Raw genomic sequence first — 17,305 nt, forward strand, 5'->3', positions numbered from 1 at the left:
CTCAAAAAAGATCCTCACCTTCATCATTTAAAAAAAAACGGTTCTCACGTCATCCAACTGGTGAGCTCCACGTGGCATAGCCCACATGTCGCCCCTTCTTTCCCCTTGATGGGTTTAATTGTCCTTTTTTTCTCCTCGTTGTCATTCTTCCTTCTTCTTTCTCCTCTTGCTCCAACTGTGTCAACTCTAGTTGTCACTACCGGCCTGGGTTTTGACTCTCGGTTTGTGAAATTTTTCGCCCCAGACTGAAATGGCCGAATTTCGGCCATTTTTAAAAATTTCGGCCAAAATTTGATCAAAATATGACACAAATTTGATTTAAATTTGACCAAATTTGGACCAAAATCCATATTTTCGGCAGAAGATATTTTTCGCCCATGGCCGAGATGGCTGAAATTCAAAACACAGCTACCGGACGGCCAATTGGCTTTGTTATCAGCAACGAGGTTAGGTATTAGAGGCACACGTCGATCTACCGAGAATCAAACAATCACAGCTAGCAACGACAATCGAGATTTGTTAACAAGCATCAGACTTGGTGCAAGTGAAGTGTGAACCAACTCCAAATTGGATTACACAGGGAATTTGGATAATCCACTGCTTTATAACAAAATAATGTATAAGATGAGGAATTCGACCTCAAACCTTCAACTTATGAAATGTTCGAACAACAAACTTGGTACAAACATAAATCAAGAAAACAGATATGGGATGTAGATTTAGGCTGTAAGAAATAGTTGCCAGCTCTACAATACTTGCCCGGGCGTACTACTACACCATACTCCCTATCTAGACAAATCTAAGATAAGTAATTCGGCACGGAGGTAATATTACATAGTACTAGCAACATGCCGACCATGTAGCCTTAATTCAAACTACTAATAAAGGTTGGCTGATTCCACATAGAAAAGGTACAACAAAGAGTCAAGATGTTATCCCGAATTAAACAGATCCATCACCCAAACAGCATGGGAGACCATCATCAGGGATGAAGCTCTGTCTTGAGGAGCAGCACAAGCAGAGCGTGTTGCCCACCCAGCACGTTGTGATTTACTCCCAATATTCATTTTCCAAGAACGTACCTGCCAGCAAACTGCAACATCACATCGCAGCTTATGTACTCACGCCAGTTACAAGAGTAGTGTTTCTTATTCGGAAAAGAAAGGCAAATACAGGCCTAGTTTGGTAGCACCGTTTTTTCAAAACCACAGTACTCCAGAACTTACGCATTCCAACGCGCGGGCATACTTCGATTTCTCAAAACTGTCATTTTTAACAGTTTTGGTAATACCACCCAAGTGTTTGGCCAGCATTGTCTTGCCGTAATTTTGACCTACAGATACGCATGGATGACAACTAGACCTAACTCAGCTACACTTAACGAGCTACATGACTCGATTAATCAGCGTGTGCTAACAGCCGCTGGCTGCATGCATCCTCGCCATGCACGATGTCAACACATCCTCATCTACTCCCTCCGTTCCTAAATATTTGTCTTTCTAGACATTTCAAATGACTACTACATACGGTGTATGTAGACATATTTTAGAGTGTAGATTCACTCATTTTGCTCCGTATGTAGTCATTTGTTGAAATGCCTAGAAAGACAAGTATTTAGGAACGGAGGGAGTAGTAGATGGTAGGATCCGTAGCAGTCTAGAGCTATCTCTTGTATGTCTCTCCCTGCCTCCTGCACTTCTACAAAGGATGTGAAGGAAGTGTACCCTGCCTCCTGCATTTCTAGGAAGGATGTGAAGTATGTGTGCACGACCCGATGGTCGAGAGCTCCGGTGGGAAGAGGAAATCCAGCTAGCTGATCGCTGACCTGGAAAGTTACGTACCACACTACGCGCGCATGGAATTTGCTAATGCCTGATGGCCCTGATTGACCGGGTATCTCTCCTAGATAAACCAATCTACTTACTGATTGGATACCTCACTTGAAAAATTATGCTAATGGTTTTGCAGGTGACACGGCGGCCGGAAGAAGATGGATGGACTCGCTAGAAAAAATAGCAGGGGAGCCTCGCGTTTCTCGGTTTAGAAAAAAGAGGACTACAGCAGAAAAACCACGGTTTCAGGAATACTACGGTTTATAAAACTTCATTGTTTTTCTTGACACCAAATACCAAACGCATCAAAGTATTTAAAACTATGGTTTCTAAACAGAAAGGGATTCTCTGAAAACTCCAAAAATATGGTGCTGCCAAATGTAGTGAGTGATAAAACCATTTGTAGACTATAAATAACACTGCAGCACTGAACACTAAAAATGGTGATTACCTTAGTACCCTCTGAGATAAGCTTCCTTGATTCCATGCAGCCCTGCAGCCACTTCCTGCATGTTAGGGCGCTCGTTCGGGTATGGCTTGGTGCAGCGAAGCCCGATGTTTAGCACTGAGCTTACACAGTCCAGGTCATTTTCCTTCACGGCCACTAGAGTTTTTTCAGGAAACTCAGGCTGATCTTGAAGTACTTCAGGTTCAATAATTTCTGATATCCTGGCAGGAAAATTCATTTCAACAAATTTCACAATGTTTAGTCCATCTTTGAACATATCATCTGTCGGCCTCTTCCGTAAGAATATCTCAAATAGAACAATTCCAAAGCTGTAGACATCGCTAGCAGTCGAAATATGACCACCTGTTGCACATTCTGTAGTTCAAATGCAACAATAATGTAATTCCAGTGTTAGTATGAGCAGAAGTTACTCTCAGTTTAAATAATACAATACGAAAATATGAAAACTGGAATTACCTGGAGCAACATATCCAATAGTTCCATTTATCGCAATTGAAGAGGCTGAGTATGAATCATCGGATGATGATACCGTTGAATCAACTACAAACCTTGCAAGACCGAAATCTCCAACATGAGCTGTCATGTTGTCATCCAAAAGAATGTTGCTAGGCTTCATATCACAATGAACAATAGTTCCTTGGTTGTTATGGTGTAGGTACTCCAGTGCATCTGCTATATCCACAACAATGCTTAGCCTTTGAACTATTGTAATATGTATCAAATCTAAAGAGCTCTCATAGTCTTGAGTTGAGTACAGTAGTCCATGCAAGTCTCCTCGAGGCATGAACTCATACACTAGAGCTTTGAAATCATTTCCGTTAGAATCAATGCTTGAGCATGCGGTTAGTATAGGAACCAGATTACGATGCCGCACATTCCTTAAGACATTACATTCTGCAATGAAGCTATTTGGTGCTCCCCTTGTCTCCAGGTTGAAGACTTTTATGGCAACATAATTTCCATCTTGAAATAGTTTTCCTTGATACACAGTACCATATCTCCCTCTTCCAATTATGCTGGATGTTGAGAACCCGTCTGTTGCTCTAGCAATATCACTGAAAGAAACTTCGGGAAGATTTCTATCAAGTGATGGCGACGACATGGATTTTCTCTTATGTCTCCCCCTCCAGAACAATAAGAGAAGTATGACCATAGCAAGTGAGACCATGCAAGCTATTGGAATTAACACTTTGAGTACAGCAAACAGTTTGTGATTTCTTGAATTTGAAGGCATAACAGAACATGCCATTAAGTGTAACTGCAGAGCCCCACCACAAAGCCCATGATTTCCTTCGATCCGCAGAGCAGTTACATTCTTGAAGATTCCTTCTTTTGGGACCTCCCCCTCGAGATGGTTGAATGACAGATCTAGTTGCTCAAGATATTGTAGGTTGCCAAGAGACACTGGAATTGATCCAGTAATGTTATTGTGGGAAACACTAAGAACTTTTAGGCTACTTATTTTGCTTAATGAAGTGGGGATGCTTCCACTGAAAACATTCCAGTCCAACTTGATATCTTCCAAACTTGCACACTCACCCAGAGTGCTAGGAATATCTCCAGATAGACTATTTGAAGAGAGTTCTAGATTTCTGAGTTGTTTGGCATTACCAATGTCGTTAGGAAGTTGTCCATTGAAGTTGTTCAAAGATAAATAAATTTCCCTTAGTGTTGGAATTCTAAAGATCTCCTTTGGCACTAAACCATGAAGATTGTTGCTGGACATGTTCAGTATTTCAAGGTTTTGAAGATTTCCAAAGCTTGGTGGTATGTTGCCAACAAATTGGTTCGAGTCTAGAAGGAGATATGCCAATTGAGATAAATTGGAAAGGGAGGATGGAATAAACCCTGTAAAGATGTTGTCAGCTAAACCTAGTATTTGCAAATTTTTTAGAGCTCCTAACCATTGAGGAATGGTACCTGTAAATCGATTGCTATTCATTCCTAAAACAATCAGGTTCGGAAGGTTCGCTATGCCAGAAGGGAAACCTCCTTCCAATTGATTCCGCCCCAAATATAGATGTTGAAGCTGAATGGAAAGGTTGGATAATGCACTTGGTATGTGGCCTTGTAGATGATTCCCCTCTACCGAGAAGGCATTTAGCTTAGTACAATTGGTTAAGCTGTTCATAAACTCCCAATCTTGCTTGTTACGTGCTTGGAGTTTATTGAACTCAAGGTTTAACCATGTGAGTTCGGAAAGTTTGCCAATGGACCGAAGCACCGATCCTGTGAAATTATTTTTTGATATATCAAAAATGTGTATCTGGGATGCATTGATCAAAGAAGATGGGATTTTCCCATAAAAGAAGTTATCGGCTAATGCGAAGTTTTGGAGACTGGGTAGAGAGTTACCAAGATTGGATGGTACCTCACCACTTAAATGATTTGGACCAAGGTTAAGGGTAACAAGAGTAGAAAGGTTCAAGATGGCCTGTTGAAACATGCCTGTCAATTGATTGCTACCCACGTTCAGAATATGGAGCGCAGGTAACTTTGCAATCTCATTCGGGATGTTGCCCTCAATATTATTAAACGCAACGTTAAACTGGTTTAGCACTGTGATGTTGGCAAGAGAAGCAGGGATGGTTCCAGTCAGATTGTTAACTGAAAGTTGCAGCACTTGAAGGTAAGGAGGCAAGTCTGCAGGAATTCGTCCAACTAGTTGATTTCTATCCAGCCATAGAGCCTTGAGGTTGGAACAGTTTGCCAGACTAGGTATCCTCCCTTGCAGTGTGTTATTGCTCAGGTAGAGGTTTTGAAGGCGATGCAAATGACCAAGGGATGGAGGAATTGTCCCAGTTAACCCATTTGTCGGTAGGAGTAAATGTTTTAGGAATGTCAGATTTCCAAGTGAAGGAGAGATTTCACCAACTAAACCTCGATTTGTAAGGTTAAGAGAAGTGACACGGTATGGATTCTTCATTCTGCAATGAACACCTTCCCAATTGCAAAAGTGGGTACTGTCATTCCAGGACATCAAGGATTGCTTTGGATCGAGGGTAATTGCATTCTTGAATTCAAGCAGTGATAATTGGTCTGTCTCATTTCCATACAGGGAACCACAGATGATGACATGTCCATTGCAAACAATGAGCCCCAAGATAAACTGCATGATTGTAGTAATCTTCATGGCTGGCTAGCTGTCTTTGTTGAAGATCTTGGTTACATGCAAACAAAAAATAAGGGCATTTTTAGATAGCCAATAGTTGATGTTAGTGAAAAATCATTTGTCATGTCAAGTACTACCTAACCGATTATTCTTCAATCTCTACCTCAGGACTTGCCTACTGTCTTTCTGCAAGTAAGTAAAGAACAACATAAGTGAAATTACAGGCTTCCAGCCAACGCAAATTTACTACAATAACCATAGTCTTTTACTAATCTGATTAGATTTGAGATATCTGAATTTCCTACAGTCCTACAATCATGTGAAAGCTTTTGATTCACGAACCTTCTGCCTAAACTACTGAAGCAGATGCTAGAGAACTCAATCGCATATGGACCAATATGTTACGCGTATGGTCAATTCTGCAAATTATTACACAATGAATTATTATTTTCTAAATTTAGTCATGGATGACCTGTTATAAGGAGATACAAAACAGGCACCTTCTTCAGATCCATCCCAAATTGTGATCAGGATTGGTTATGTTTTTTTTTTTACTTCAGATATACTTTTTCGCCATCTGGGCATACAGTAATCATCATACTACAGGTAGGAGTGAGGAGATGTTAAAAAAGGTGGAAGGAGAAATACGACCCATAAAAAGTTGTTTGTGGGAATCATCCTTGTTGTCATTTAAATCAACTAACAAGCACCATGTAGCTCCTCGAATGAGCCACCTAAAACACTTGGATAAAATTCGATGGAACTCTAAAAACAAGATGGTTTACAAGACTCAAAAGTTACTAGAGACTAACGCACCTTGAGTTCATGTCCACCACCACCATCCTGCCATCGTTTGACGGTTGCACAAACATCCCCCAAAACAGCGTGATCATGTCATCTGAACTGCCATAGCTACAAGTAACTAGGAGCTGCTTGGTTACTCCTTCATTTATAGGCATGGCAATATCTACTTCAGGAAGAAGGTATCAAACTTTAGCCTTTTAACATATAATACTTTTTGAAAAACTAAATTATGCATTTCCCTACACAACTACCCACTAGTGACCAACGAACCCATTTCGTCGAAAGAAAAAGGAGAAAGTGACAGCATACACATATTGCTTGTCTCTGTTTACACGATGACATCAGGATATCCTTAATGAGGACGCTACGATTCTTGACACGAGGAACGACAGAGAGAGCGGCAGCAGGCCTGAATTCTCGACCAAGCTGCCGGCCGAGCAGGTGTGGACATAGTGCCAGTGTTGCTCAAGGCTCAAGGGTGACAGTGTGATTTGCAGCACCACATGTTCCCACCTTGGAGCCAGACAAAGCATGGACGCACTGCTTCACACATTCATGACTAGAAAATTCCATGCCAGGTTAGAATGCAAGTCTCTATCAGCAACCAAACCGAGAATATGATACCACCATCCGATCTGCTGACTATGGGACCAGCAGGGGCGATTTGTTACCTGAACAATCTCTCACGCTGAAGGTAAATCGGTAAAGGAAAACAAAGCAGAAGGTCGTCCATTCCTTGCCTCTCCCTCACCTTGCGGTGCTTTCCCACCGGCGGCGCGGACCAGAGCGCCGAGCCCAAGCGCGGACTGAAATCGAGAAGATGGCCCGAATTTGTGCTGCCCCTCCTCCTCCGTGAGAGCACCACCTTCTCCCTCGCCGCCCCCGCGACGCCCCCTGCAGACCGCCGCCATGCTCGTACGGGATACGGCGCGAGTGAGATCACGGACGTGGGGATGGATTCCGTGCGCAGTGCAGTGGCCGGAGGAGGCCAGCAACGACGGCGGCGGAGAGGGAGGGGAAATGAAACGAGGCCAGCCCGTCGGACTGACATGCCGTGTTTCAGAATTGGACCCCACATGTCAAAGGCTACATATTCGGATATTCCCTTCCCTTGTCACCATAGCGCTTGAAACCGAAATCTTCGAGCTAAAATTATTTGAATTGAAATCCTGGATGGATATACTACGGGAGAGAGGAAACTTTTATTTCGAGGGATAGGATTTTTATTTCAGTTCAATAGGGTTACAATTAGCTATAACAAGATCTTGAACAAAATCTGCACCTCTACGCAACCAACAACGGTGCTTCGAGCTGTCCATGCATAATTCGCAAGACAATGAACTATCCTATTTTGCGACCTAGCAATCTTACTCTGTTTGAACTTCCGTTCTTTCATAGAATATTTGATTTCCTTGACTAAGTTACCAACAACAGATTTGGTGAGTGAATCATCCATGAGCAACTCATGGAGTTTGAAAAACCACGAGCAGCTATTCTTTTCCCACACTGACCAGCCAACTTTTAATCCACGCATAACTTTTGAATATCTCGTTGAACTTTTCTAAACTAGCAATATTAGACACCAAAGGTCTTAATATCAAGAGAGAAAAAAGCTAGTAAACAGATAGACAACTCGATGTAAAACGATCAGTACAAAATAAAATTACATTGAAAAGCATACTGGTCTTATTATTTCTCTGCTTGTACGCCGTTCGCATGAGATTGAAAATTACACAGAATCAACAGTAAAGAAAAGCGACACTTGCAAATGTCATCTCCATATCAGGTTAAGCTATATTTTCAAAATATGCAATGTCGATACTACTACTTAAACTACTACATCATCGTCGTTTAGTCCTCGTCCGAGCCTCACAGCTTGTTGATGTAGGCAAAGTCGTCCTCCTCCTCCTGAGAGCGATGAGTGACGCCCACGAGTTGTTGATGCTCCTCCTTGTCGCTAGTTGTGGGCCCGAAGTGCTCACTGTAGGAGTATTTTTCAGCAGATGCCTCGATATGATACCCGACCAAACGAGTAAATCGAATGGTAACATGGACAGAGTTCTACCTAATCCCCTACTCTTGCTTGTGTATATTGATTGCACAAGGGTTAAAAAGATCGAGGGATTGAGCAAAGCTCTAGGTTATGTTGTTCATCAATTCGACTAGCTAATCTCGGCTTATATAGGTACCGGGGTCTAGGGTTACAGGATCTAAGTCGGTAAGGGGGAGTCCCTTCGTGCGCCAGTTGTCTTGTCTTGTACACCGAGACTTTTGGTCCCATCTCGTAGTAGGGCCATGGGTCGGGTTGGTTGGCCCATGGCATAACCAACATGGGGGCACTAGACATCACGGAGATAATTATATGCGGATGAGCTATTAAAGTGATATACATACAGATCTATAATAGATTTGAGGATTACAATGAGATAGATGAGAGAGTCGATGAGGATGGCGTGGCTAGCAATGAAGGTGATGCATCTTGATGTCGATGCCTATGTGATAAAAGCAATTGCAAAGGTGGATGTCCTTTTGCTTATTCCCCCTACGGATATATATTTAGTGGAGGTCTATCTATTCATCGTATCACCTGCCCTTCTAGATCCTCCAAACGATGTTTGGTTTTCTTCTCTGGTGCTCCTCTCCATGAAAGGTTCATATGACATCAAATCAACACGGTATTCAACAAAAGTAAGAATTTTTCAAAGAATGCCTCAAATCTCCTAATTGTAGAGGTCTGGTGAAATCAGACAAAAATGAACAAGTGGACATGGTTAAATGCAAAAATCCTAAGTCCACGGTGCAAAGACACTAAGTAAAATACGATGCAAAATGTATCCATCATCCTTCACATCACCGTGGCGGCTCCCCTAAAGTGTTGGTGGTTCCCTTCCTTATGTCTCATAGCCCGCCTCCTGTAGCATAGGGCGCTACCCCCTTGCAACATTGTGATGAGCATGTGATCAGTCCTTCACAACACCACAATAACTCCCCTAAATCACTCATGGTTTCCTTGCACTGGCTACAGAACGAGCCTTGCAACATCAAATGCGACCCCTTGCAATCCCGACAGAGAGCAGTGGTTAGTCCTACAGCAACAACCCTGCCCCCTCCCGAAGCCTACAATAGAGGGCATGAGGCAAGTGTTCCAACAATAGGTTGTCCTCACGGGGGTTGGGGGGGTGGCAAATGGAAGTAGTAGCTTGCACAATGGCGTTGTTGACTTGCAGAGCTGCAAAAGCGCTCCACTTGCCATTGTTGTCTTGATATGGAGGCAGGGAGGAGGGGAGGGGGCGAGGGGGAGAGGATCTACACAGGCGATGCAAGAGTGCAAAGAAAACAAAAAGGATGGGGAGAGTTTTAGAGAAAAGACAAAGAGCAGTGCTATGCAGCCGACGATTTCGCAGCCGATGCATGCACGACACTAGCTTATCAGCGTTTGATTAAATTCCTGTCTAAATAAGGACCGTGAGATCCTACTATCGTGCACATGTCGTCTAGAAATCATCGTGTGTGAAGCTATTCCGAAAGACAAACGGAGACGCTTCACAAGCCCAATGGAGACACGTGGCAGCCGATCGAGGTGACCGACACGGTACATGGGACAGTCGGTCTATTTTGATCATTTTTCTTTACCTTTCGACGTCTTTATGTTTCGGGGCAGAACTTGACATTTTTGTGAACAGAAAAATAGAAAATGGTGTTGGAAAAAGAAAGGAAAATTGAAAATGGGCCCGCACAAGCGTCATTAGCCAGGGCGAGCGCGTGACTCACGCGGTGACGCGTCGGCCCCTTCCAATTATTATATTCCAACAATAAAATTCTAGCCGTTGCAATTGGCAAAGCTCTCAAATCCGCCCCGGCTCCAACGTCTCCTCCACATTTCGAATCCCCTCCGCCTCCGCTTGAGCTGCGTTTTACACACACAGAGGCGTAGCGTCATCATCTCGATTCCACCTCGCCCCGCCCACCCAACCAGCCCACACGCGCAGGCATGGCGACGACGGCGGCGGCGGCGGAGGAAGTGGAGGCGGGGGCGGGGTCTCCGATCGCGGCGTTCGCGGTGGCCAAGGGCGGCGTCGTGCTGAAGCACATCTTCCTCAACGGGCCGCCGACGGAGGCTGCGCGGCGCGGCGCGGATGCGGATCGGGCGGAGGATCCGCCGGTACTGTTTGGGCGGCATCCCGACTGCCACGTCCTCATCGACCACCCCAGCGTCAGCCGCCGCCACCTCGAGGTCCGCTGCAAGCGGCGCCAGCGCCGGATCACCGTCACCGACCTCTCCTCCGGTACCCAGATCACGCTTTCCTCCGCGCAACCCTCTCCGTCTCCCCACTCTCCGCGTGCGCGCGTGCCCTTCGCGATCTCCGCGCGTGCTCGGGTTTACGCGAATTCTAGGGTTTTGTTAGGGTGGATCGATTCGTGCAGACTGATCTATTTGGGGACTTTTCTGGGGGATTTATGTCATCGATTCACTTGGATTTGCTCCCGATAGGCTCGATATTGTCAGGATTAGCCCCACCTTATCATATTCATGAGGGCCTGCGATGATAGCGAATATGCTTGCAATTTCGATCGAAATTATGCAAAAATTACATACAATTGATCCATGGTTGTGCTTTGATTGACCCAGTGCATGGGACCTGGATCTCGGGCCAAAGGATCCCACCAAACACGCTGGTGGAGCTGGTGGCTGGTGATACACTACAGCTCGGGGCCTCGAAGAGGGAGTACCGACTTCACTGGCTTTCCCTGCGCGAGGCATTTGAGATGGATGATCTGCTTCCACCACTTGTTGAGGAGGACAAGGAGGAGATCCATACTCATCAGGTCGATAATTCTCTTTTATACCGGTACAAAATCTGTATGTATTTTGGCTGTGTTGCTTGCAGTCTAAGCGTTTGATGAAATTAACAGGAAGCACAGGATCAGTTGGTGCCTGGGCAGAGGGAGCCAATGGACACAAGAACTCATCAGGTTTGACCCCAACAAGCTAATACTGAAAACCTTTGATGAAACTTGAGATGCATTTCATGCCCTTGGTTTTGGTATGGGTACCAATGGATGGTGTCCCTTTAGCTCAGCTTATTTGCATATCAAACAATGAGATTGCATCCCAACAAGCTAATACTGAAATTGCCGCTGTTGTGCCAAATCTTATAATGCATTATTTAAGATGTTTAGTAGATTGGTTAATTTAGGCAACATCTACAATGATCGATATTCCGTTATTTTCTAGTTCACCCGTTTTAGTGTATGTTTTTAGAGTTTATTTATTTATTTTATAATCCATTTATGTGTAACCACTTTCAGAAATGAATTACATTTGAAATCAGGATCCAGCTTTGTAACTGAATACTTCAGCAATTGAATAATGTTATGTTCCTTGTTACTTGAAGCATGAAGTTGCTTACAGTTATCAAGTTTTGATGTGCCCTGTCTTTCTGTAATTCTGCCTAGTGCCCAGGTTTATTATAAGCTTCCAATGCTTCCAGTGGTAATGTAAAGATGCTTTAAAAATTATGACTATCAAGGAACTTTTTATCTTTCATTAATCATCGTGTAGTAAGTTCTAATAAAAGCTGACACTGAACCATCCTGAATGCTTTGGACACCTGCGCAGATTAGTTAATCCCATGTACATAGTTGAATGTCTTCACCGGTGACTCCTGGTTATCATGTTTTGATGTGCCTCGTCTTTTTGGAATTCTGCCTAGTGTGTAGGTTTATTAAGGTTCCATTCCTTCCAGTGTTAATGTAAAGATGCTTAAAAATTATGACTGTTAAGGAACTTTCTGTGTGTCGTCTTCCTGGAATTCTACCTAGTACGAAGTTTTAGTATCGTCAAGTCCTAATGAAAGTTGATACTGAACCAACCTGAATGCATTGAACACCTGCGCAAATTAGTTAATCCCATGTAGTTGGATTTCCCCGCTGATTTCATTCTTTTTATTGCTCAGTTTGCTAAATGATTTTCTTGTGGCTAATGTACTCATGGGATATATGGTACTCAGCTTACACTAGAAATTTTCTGCAAGATTGAACTTGTTTGTCTGCCGATTTCATTCTTTTTGATTGCTTAGTTTGCTAAATGATTTTCTTGTGGCTGGTGTACTCATGGGATATATGGTACTCAGCTAACACTAAGAAATTTTGTGCCAGATTGAACTGCTTTGTCTGCCGGTCTGGATTTATATGCCACGCGTTTGATAGAACTGAACACAACTAATAATTTATCAACTATGTACATCAAACTAATATTCATCTAGAATAACACGAATACATGCTTTAATTTTCTTGGTCAGCAATACTTGTTGTTTCCCTGATATTTATCATAAATTTGTTTTGATATGAACTGCATGATGATAATATCTACTCACTTCAGATTTTGCAACCACTTTCGATATACCGATTTGCTTACAGCATTGTTTAGACTTATATCTAGATTATATATTCTCCAATATTTCTGTGTGTTTGTGTTTTTTTCTTTGAGGATGCTACATGTTTGCGTGAGTGCTACTGCTTGATTTTTTCCCCCTTAACTTTTACTGATCTTCACATCTTTTAACTTTTGGTACTTATCTGCAATGCTAACTGTCTAATATAATGCACAGGAGACAAAACATCAAGTGGTATCAGAACAAACTGAATGCTGGGCTAAAGTGATCTCCTCGGCACCACCATTGCCTGAGTCTTCACTCTCACATTTTCATGACAACAGAGCGGGAGCGATAGGGGGGACGATTGTTAGTGAGAATTCAATTACAGAATCTGTTGGCTCTTCAATAATACAGGCAGCTGGAAAACCAGTCCAATCAGACAAACAGAAAGCATCAGACACCATGTCCCGAAGGGCCAAGTTGAAGTCAGTGAAGTCTCTTCACATTGACACAGGAAGGAGAAGCAGGACTTTGAGCTACAGCTATAAGAACGAAGAAGCCCAAAATGAGAATCGTGTATGTTCTCAAAATTGCAAGGGAGAATGTGCAGCCTGCATGGTTTTGTTTGATAATTTTGATGTCAAAGCTGGAGAGAAGGAAAGGATGGTTGCACCAGAAAAGGTCCACATGAACCCCCATGTCATGGACAGCAGTACCATGGAGAGGAATCAAGAAGTGCCAAACCCTTTGAATTTGGAGCGTTCGGATGAAGAGAAGTCCATACTGAATTTTGCTAAGGAGACAGAGCAGCATGACATTATCTCTGAAAATTCTATCCCACAAGATTCATTTGATGCAAAACCACAGATGGGACCAGAGTCGCCATGTGCTGTTTCCCCTTCGGTTTCCAAATACGGAACCTTTGCAAATCAAATCTCACAGCTGGATTCTACTATACATATGGAATCCTATGAGGCCATGCCAGAAAATCATTTCACGCATGACATGATTGATGGAAATACGAATAGCCACCAAGAGATGAAGCATGATGGTTTGTCCCATCATAAATTGGATGGAGTTCTGTCAAACAAGGAGAAAATGGCCCAAAATAAGATTGTTGTGGAGGACTGTCAGCTTGAAGGCATAATTTTTGGGAGTATATTTGACAACTTGGATATAGAAGCAACTGAAGAAAAAGAAGAGATCAGTCTACTGGACAAGGAGAATACCACCCCTTATGCCTCGAGCAACATAACATTTGAGAGGAGTCAGATAATGTTGAAGCCTACCAGTTCCCAAGAGTTGATGGATTCCATTTCCCCTCTGAATTTGGAACACTTTTCAGAGGGTGAAAACTCCGTGTTGAACATTGTAAAGAAGATGAAGTCAAATGAACTTACATCTGAAAATCTTATTCCGTTAATGTCAGTTAAAAGAGAATTTATGCTCATGCCGGATGAAGATTTCAAAAATGACATCATTCCAGACAAGGAAAACTCAGTACCGCCTGGAAAGTACAATGCTGCTATCTCCCCTGCGGAACAAGGAAACCTTTTTCTTGATGAGAATGTGGCACCTGCCTCCATGGATCTCAAGCCCATTGCTGGGAAGGTTCTTGGCTCAAGGATGGACAGTTCGGTGTCAGCAGAGTTCACTTCAAACAGGAGCATCCATCAAAGGGAATGCAGTGAACTTTCATCAGAATATGATGCTACCTCCCCTGTGAGGCAACAAAACATCTTTCCAGACAAGGAAAATGTGACACCTCCCTCCAGAGTTCTCAAGTCCATTGGTAGGAAGGTTCTTGGCTCAAGGATGGATAATTCAGTGTCGGCCGGATACACGCCAAACAGGAGCATCAGTAAACGGGAATGCAATGATCTATCATCAAAGTCCAAACGTTTCCACACAGTAGATGCTGAAGCTTTCTATTCAGATAAGGAGAATCTGACACCTATATCTACAGGAGGTATGAAAGCGAGAAGTTGTCTTCCAAAGAACCTGTTCCCAGTGGATGCAGACCAAGATCAGGAGGCATTCTGCTCCGACAAGGAGAACTCTACGCCTATATCTACAGGAGGTATGAAAGCGAGAAGTTGTCTTCCGAAGAACCTGTTCCCAGTGGATGCAGACCAAGATCAGGAGGCATTCTGCTCCGACAAGGAGAACTCTACACCAGTATCTTGTGTAGCTCTGAAAACAAGGGATGTGTCTGAAAACCGTGCACGAATTGAAAGTGCAATCACAAAGAAAAGGGTGGTGGTAGATAGGCTCCCTTTCCAGACTCTTCTGTCAAATTCTCCCTTGAGACCAACTAGCTCATTTGATTGTACCCAGGCTGATGCTAGTGAAGCTAATCTCTCAATCAGGTTGGAAGATGAACTGAACAGCCTTCCAGTAAGTAACCCTAAAGCTTTGATTTTGAATTTCCATTTTGTATATCTTTGCTTTTGACATGGATGTTAAAATTGAGACCATTTTTTCTTGTGAACAGCACAAAAACCACGAATCGAATAGGGTTGGAGAAGGGATGAAAGTCTGGACCATGTTGGCTGATACCGATTGTCTTCTTGATGACGAATCAAGGAAGTCTATAATGCTACTAAAAGGCATAAAAGGAACTCATCTGATCATACCAAGGATTGGTAAGTTAAGAACAGCATAGTAATTGTTTCATCTGTGATAGCATTTTGAACAAAAGGGAAATGTACATACTTCCATGTTTCTATTGTTGCATATACCTATTTCCTTATTGTGACCTTGACTTGTTATTAAATGATCATGTCTCCTTCTGTTGAGCTGCTAATCTCTACTGCTTTTGACTTTGTAATTCATTTGCAACAATCATCTCATGCTATGATGGTATTGAGTTGACTAAAGAATTGTGCTTCTTTAACTTCCAAGTTTTGACATCTTACTGTGTCTTGTACTTATTCAATATGCTTTCCAGCTCTTTGTTATTATTAACTGAACTGACTTGACTGCAAGTGCTTGATGATTGATGTGCTATTCTCATCCCCTGAAACCCTGTGTTTATCGTCTTGCCAGTGATGAGGGAGCTGGAATGCATGAAACAGCGGGAGGGCATGTTCAAGAGGTCATCAAAGGCTACCTCCATAATGCAATGGATCGAGGATTCCGTGGAGAACGAGAGCTGGTGGATCCACGTGCAGAGTTCATCCGAGATGTTGCCAGTAGCTCCAACCCCACCTGCAACTCCCACAGAAACGCAACGCAACAGTGAAGAAAGTGAAGCCACCGCTGCCGGCGCCTTCAACTCAATGCTGGCGCTCTTCTCACCAAGGAGCTTCACTGGCATCTTCTCCCCAAGAAGCCTCACCGACATCGATTCCCCGAAGACCGAAGACCGCGTCCTCGACTGCGCCCTCCTCTTCAACAAGCTAAGAGGCAGCGGCCAGAACATGGTCATCCTGTCCAACAGCGTCAACCTCAAGATCAAAGCCATGTCAGAGGTACCGTACCATGGCATTGCTTTCTTCTCTGAATCTCTGCAGCCCTCCTGCTAAAGACATTTATTATTCGTGTGTAAAACTGTAACTGGACTGACTTGCTGCTTCTGTATGATATTTCAGGGCCTGCTGTGCGAGGGGGCCAAGGAGTTCCGGGAGACGCTGATGAACCCTTGCTCTGACAGGTTCATGTGGGCGGCCAGCGTGCCGAGGGGGGCGGCGTGGTCACGCCTGGACGAGGCCGCGCTGGCGGAGAACTACTACAACAGCCACCGTGAATCCAGGAGGAATGTCCCGAGGCCCGTTGAGGCCGCCAGGGGCCTCAAGCTGATCCTGCTGCACAACAGCTCCTCCCTCTGCGCGCGTTCCGGCGACCAACTCCGTCGCTGAGAAGACGCCACCGCGTTGCCCTCCTGCTCCTGTTGACACAGTCCTGAGCAGTTGGCACGGTTCTTTCAAGTAGCATGTGAACGAAAATGCCTGGTAAAGTGGTAAATGGGTTCTTTGATCCTTGCAGTGAAACACTCTTTCTGCTATGCCTTGTGACTGATGAGAAATGTGAACTGTGATGGCTGATGGGAGTTGGAAGACGAGAATGTGAACATGACAAGCCTACTTTTCTTGCTTGGTTTGGCACAATCGTATGATCTGGTCCAAGTTAGGCATTTGCATGTTCATCAATCATCATCATCTGTCCCATCAGCTGATACAGTGATTCGTACCGGAGCAACAGCATCACGTGGGCACACGAGTACTTGTTGGTTCCCTCGTTGGTGAGGCTCACCTCATCACGAGCCTTGGATTTTAATTTTAGCAGTACACCCCGTAGATTCCGAACAGATGGCTTTGCTGTGCGGCATAGGATATTTTGTGATGAGATAGATCTTACTGCTCAGGAATGTTTACTGCTACTAAACAATGTTAGATCAACAGCCATTAGCACATGGCTGCTGCATCGCACCTGGACTTCCCAACACCCAGACTGAATGTTTTCAGTAGCAACTAATAAAATAAATAAATAAAGTAACTAAATGGTCGAGCACCACCACCTTTCGGTGGAAAATTGCGAGGTTCCCACCAGCAGCAGCAGCGCGTAAAGAAAGAGGGAGGTGAGGTGAGGTGACGGCGTTGATAGGGGGCATGTGGGGCGATGTCGGTGTTGAACGGGTCATGAGGAGGAGGTGCGCCGTTCAACCTGGGACGGCCCGTCGCGCGGTGCAGCGCGACTCGGTTCTGCTCCA

At 43.9% G+C, this 17,305-nt stretch overlaps 2 protein-coding genes across 5 annotated transcripts; one reads left to right on the forward strand and one right to left on the reverse strand.

The window, feature by feature from the left end:
• Positions 1-618: 618 nt before the first annotated feature.
• Positions 619-7,274, reverse strand: LOC123091414 (receptor kinase-like protein Xa21). Of its 4 annotated transcripts, none has more exons than XM_044512915.1 (6): positions 6,969-7,274; positions 6,230-6,380; positions 5,551-5,599; positions 2,758-5,461; positions 2,284-2,655; positions 619-1,082 (listed from the first exon to the last, which is right to left on the reverse strand). In XM_044512915.1, exons 4-5 carry the CDS (start codon positions 5,432-5,434, stop codon positions 2,285-2,287), a joined length of 3,048 nt encoding a protein of 1,015 aa, XP_044368850.1. In that variant the 5' UTR covers positions 5,435-5,461; positions 5,551-5,599; positions 6,230-6,380; positions 6,969-7,274; the 3' UTR covers positions 619-1,082; position 2,284. The 4 variants fall into 4 exon arrangements, with proteins under 4 accessions (XP_044368850.1, XP_044368852.1, XP_044368851.1 ...); XM_044512917.1 differs by having other exon boundaries at positions 6,230-6,383; XM_044512916.1 differs by having other exon boundaries at positions 6,230-7,274.
• Positions 7,275-10,054: 2,780 nt separating this feature from the next.
• On the forward strand, positions 10,055-16,703 carry LOC123091416 (FHA domain-containing protein PS1). Its single transcript, XM_044512919.1, has 7 exons — positions 10,055-10,503; positions 10,848-11,044; positions 11,132-11,191; positions 12,829-14,991; positions 15,089-15,239; positions 15,643-16,067; positions 16,188-16,703. Exons 1-7 carry the CDS (start codon positions 10,209-10,211, stop codon positions 16,452-16,454), a joined length of 3,558 nt encoding a protein of 1,185 aa, XP_044368854.1. The 5' UTR covers positions 10,055-10,208; the 3' UTR covers positions 16,455-16,703.
• Positions 16,704-17,305: the final 602 nt, after the last annotated feature.

The sequence above is a fragment of the Triticum aestivum genome, chromosome 4B (assembly GCF_018294505.1).
Source record: "Triticum aestivum cultivar Chinese Spring chromosome 4B, IWGSC CS RefSeq v2.1, whole genome shotgun sequence".
Taxonomy (NCBI): domain Eukaryota; kingdom Viridiplantae; phylum Streptophyta; class Magnoliopsida; order Poales; family Poaceae; genus Triticum; species Triticum aestivum.

Coding starts and splice junctions, on each gene's coding strand:
- LOC123091414 (XM_044512915.1), bottom strand. CDS start 5,434: ATGAAGATTACTACAATCATGCAGTTTATCTTGGGGCTCATTGTTTGC. Junction 2,656..2,757: donor TATTGGATATGTTGCTCCAG/GTAATTCCAGTT, acceptor TTTGAACTACAG/AATGTGCAACAGGTGGTCAT.
- LOC123091416 (XM_044512919.1), top strand. CDS start 10,209: ATGGCGACGACGGCGGCGGCGGCGGAGGAAGTGGAGGCGGGGGCGGGG. Junction 11,192..12,828: donor TGGACACAAGAACTCATCAG/GTTTGACCCCAA, acceptor TATAATGCACAG/GAGACAAAACATCAAGTGGT. Junction 14,992..15,088: donor ATGAACTGAACAGCCTTCCA/GTAAGTAACCCT, acceptor TCTTGTGAACAG/CACAAAAACCACGAATCGAA.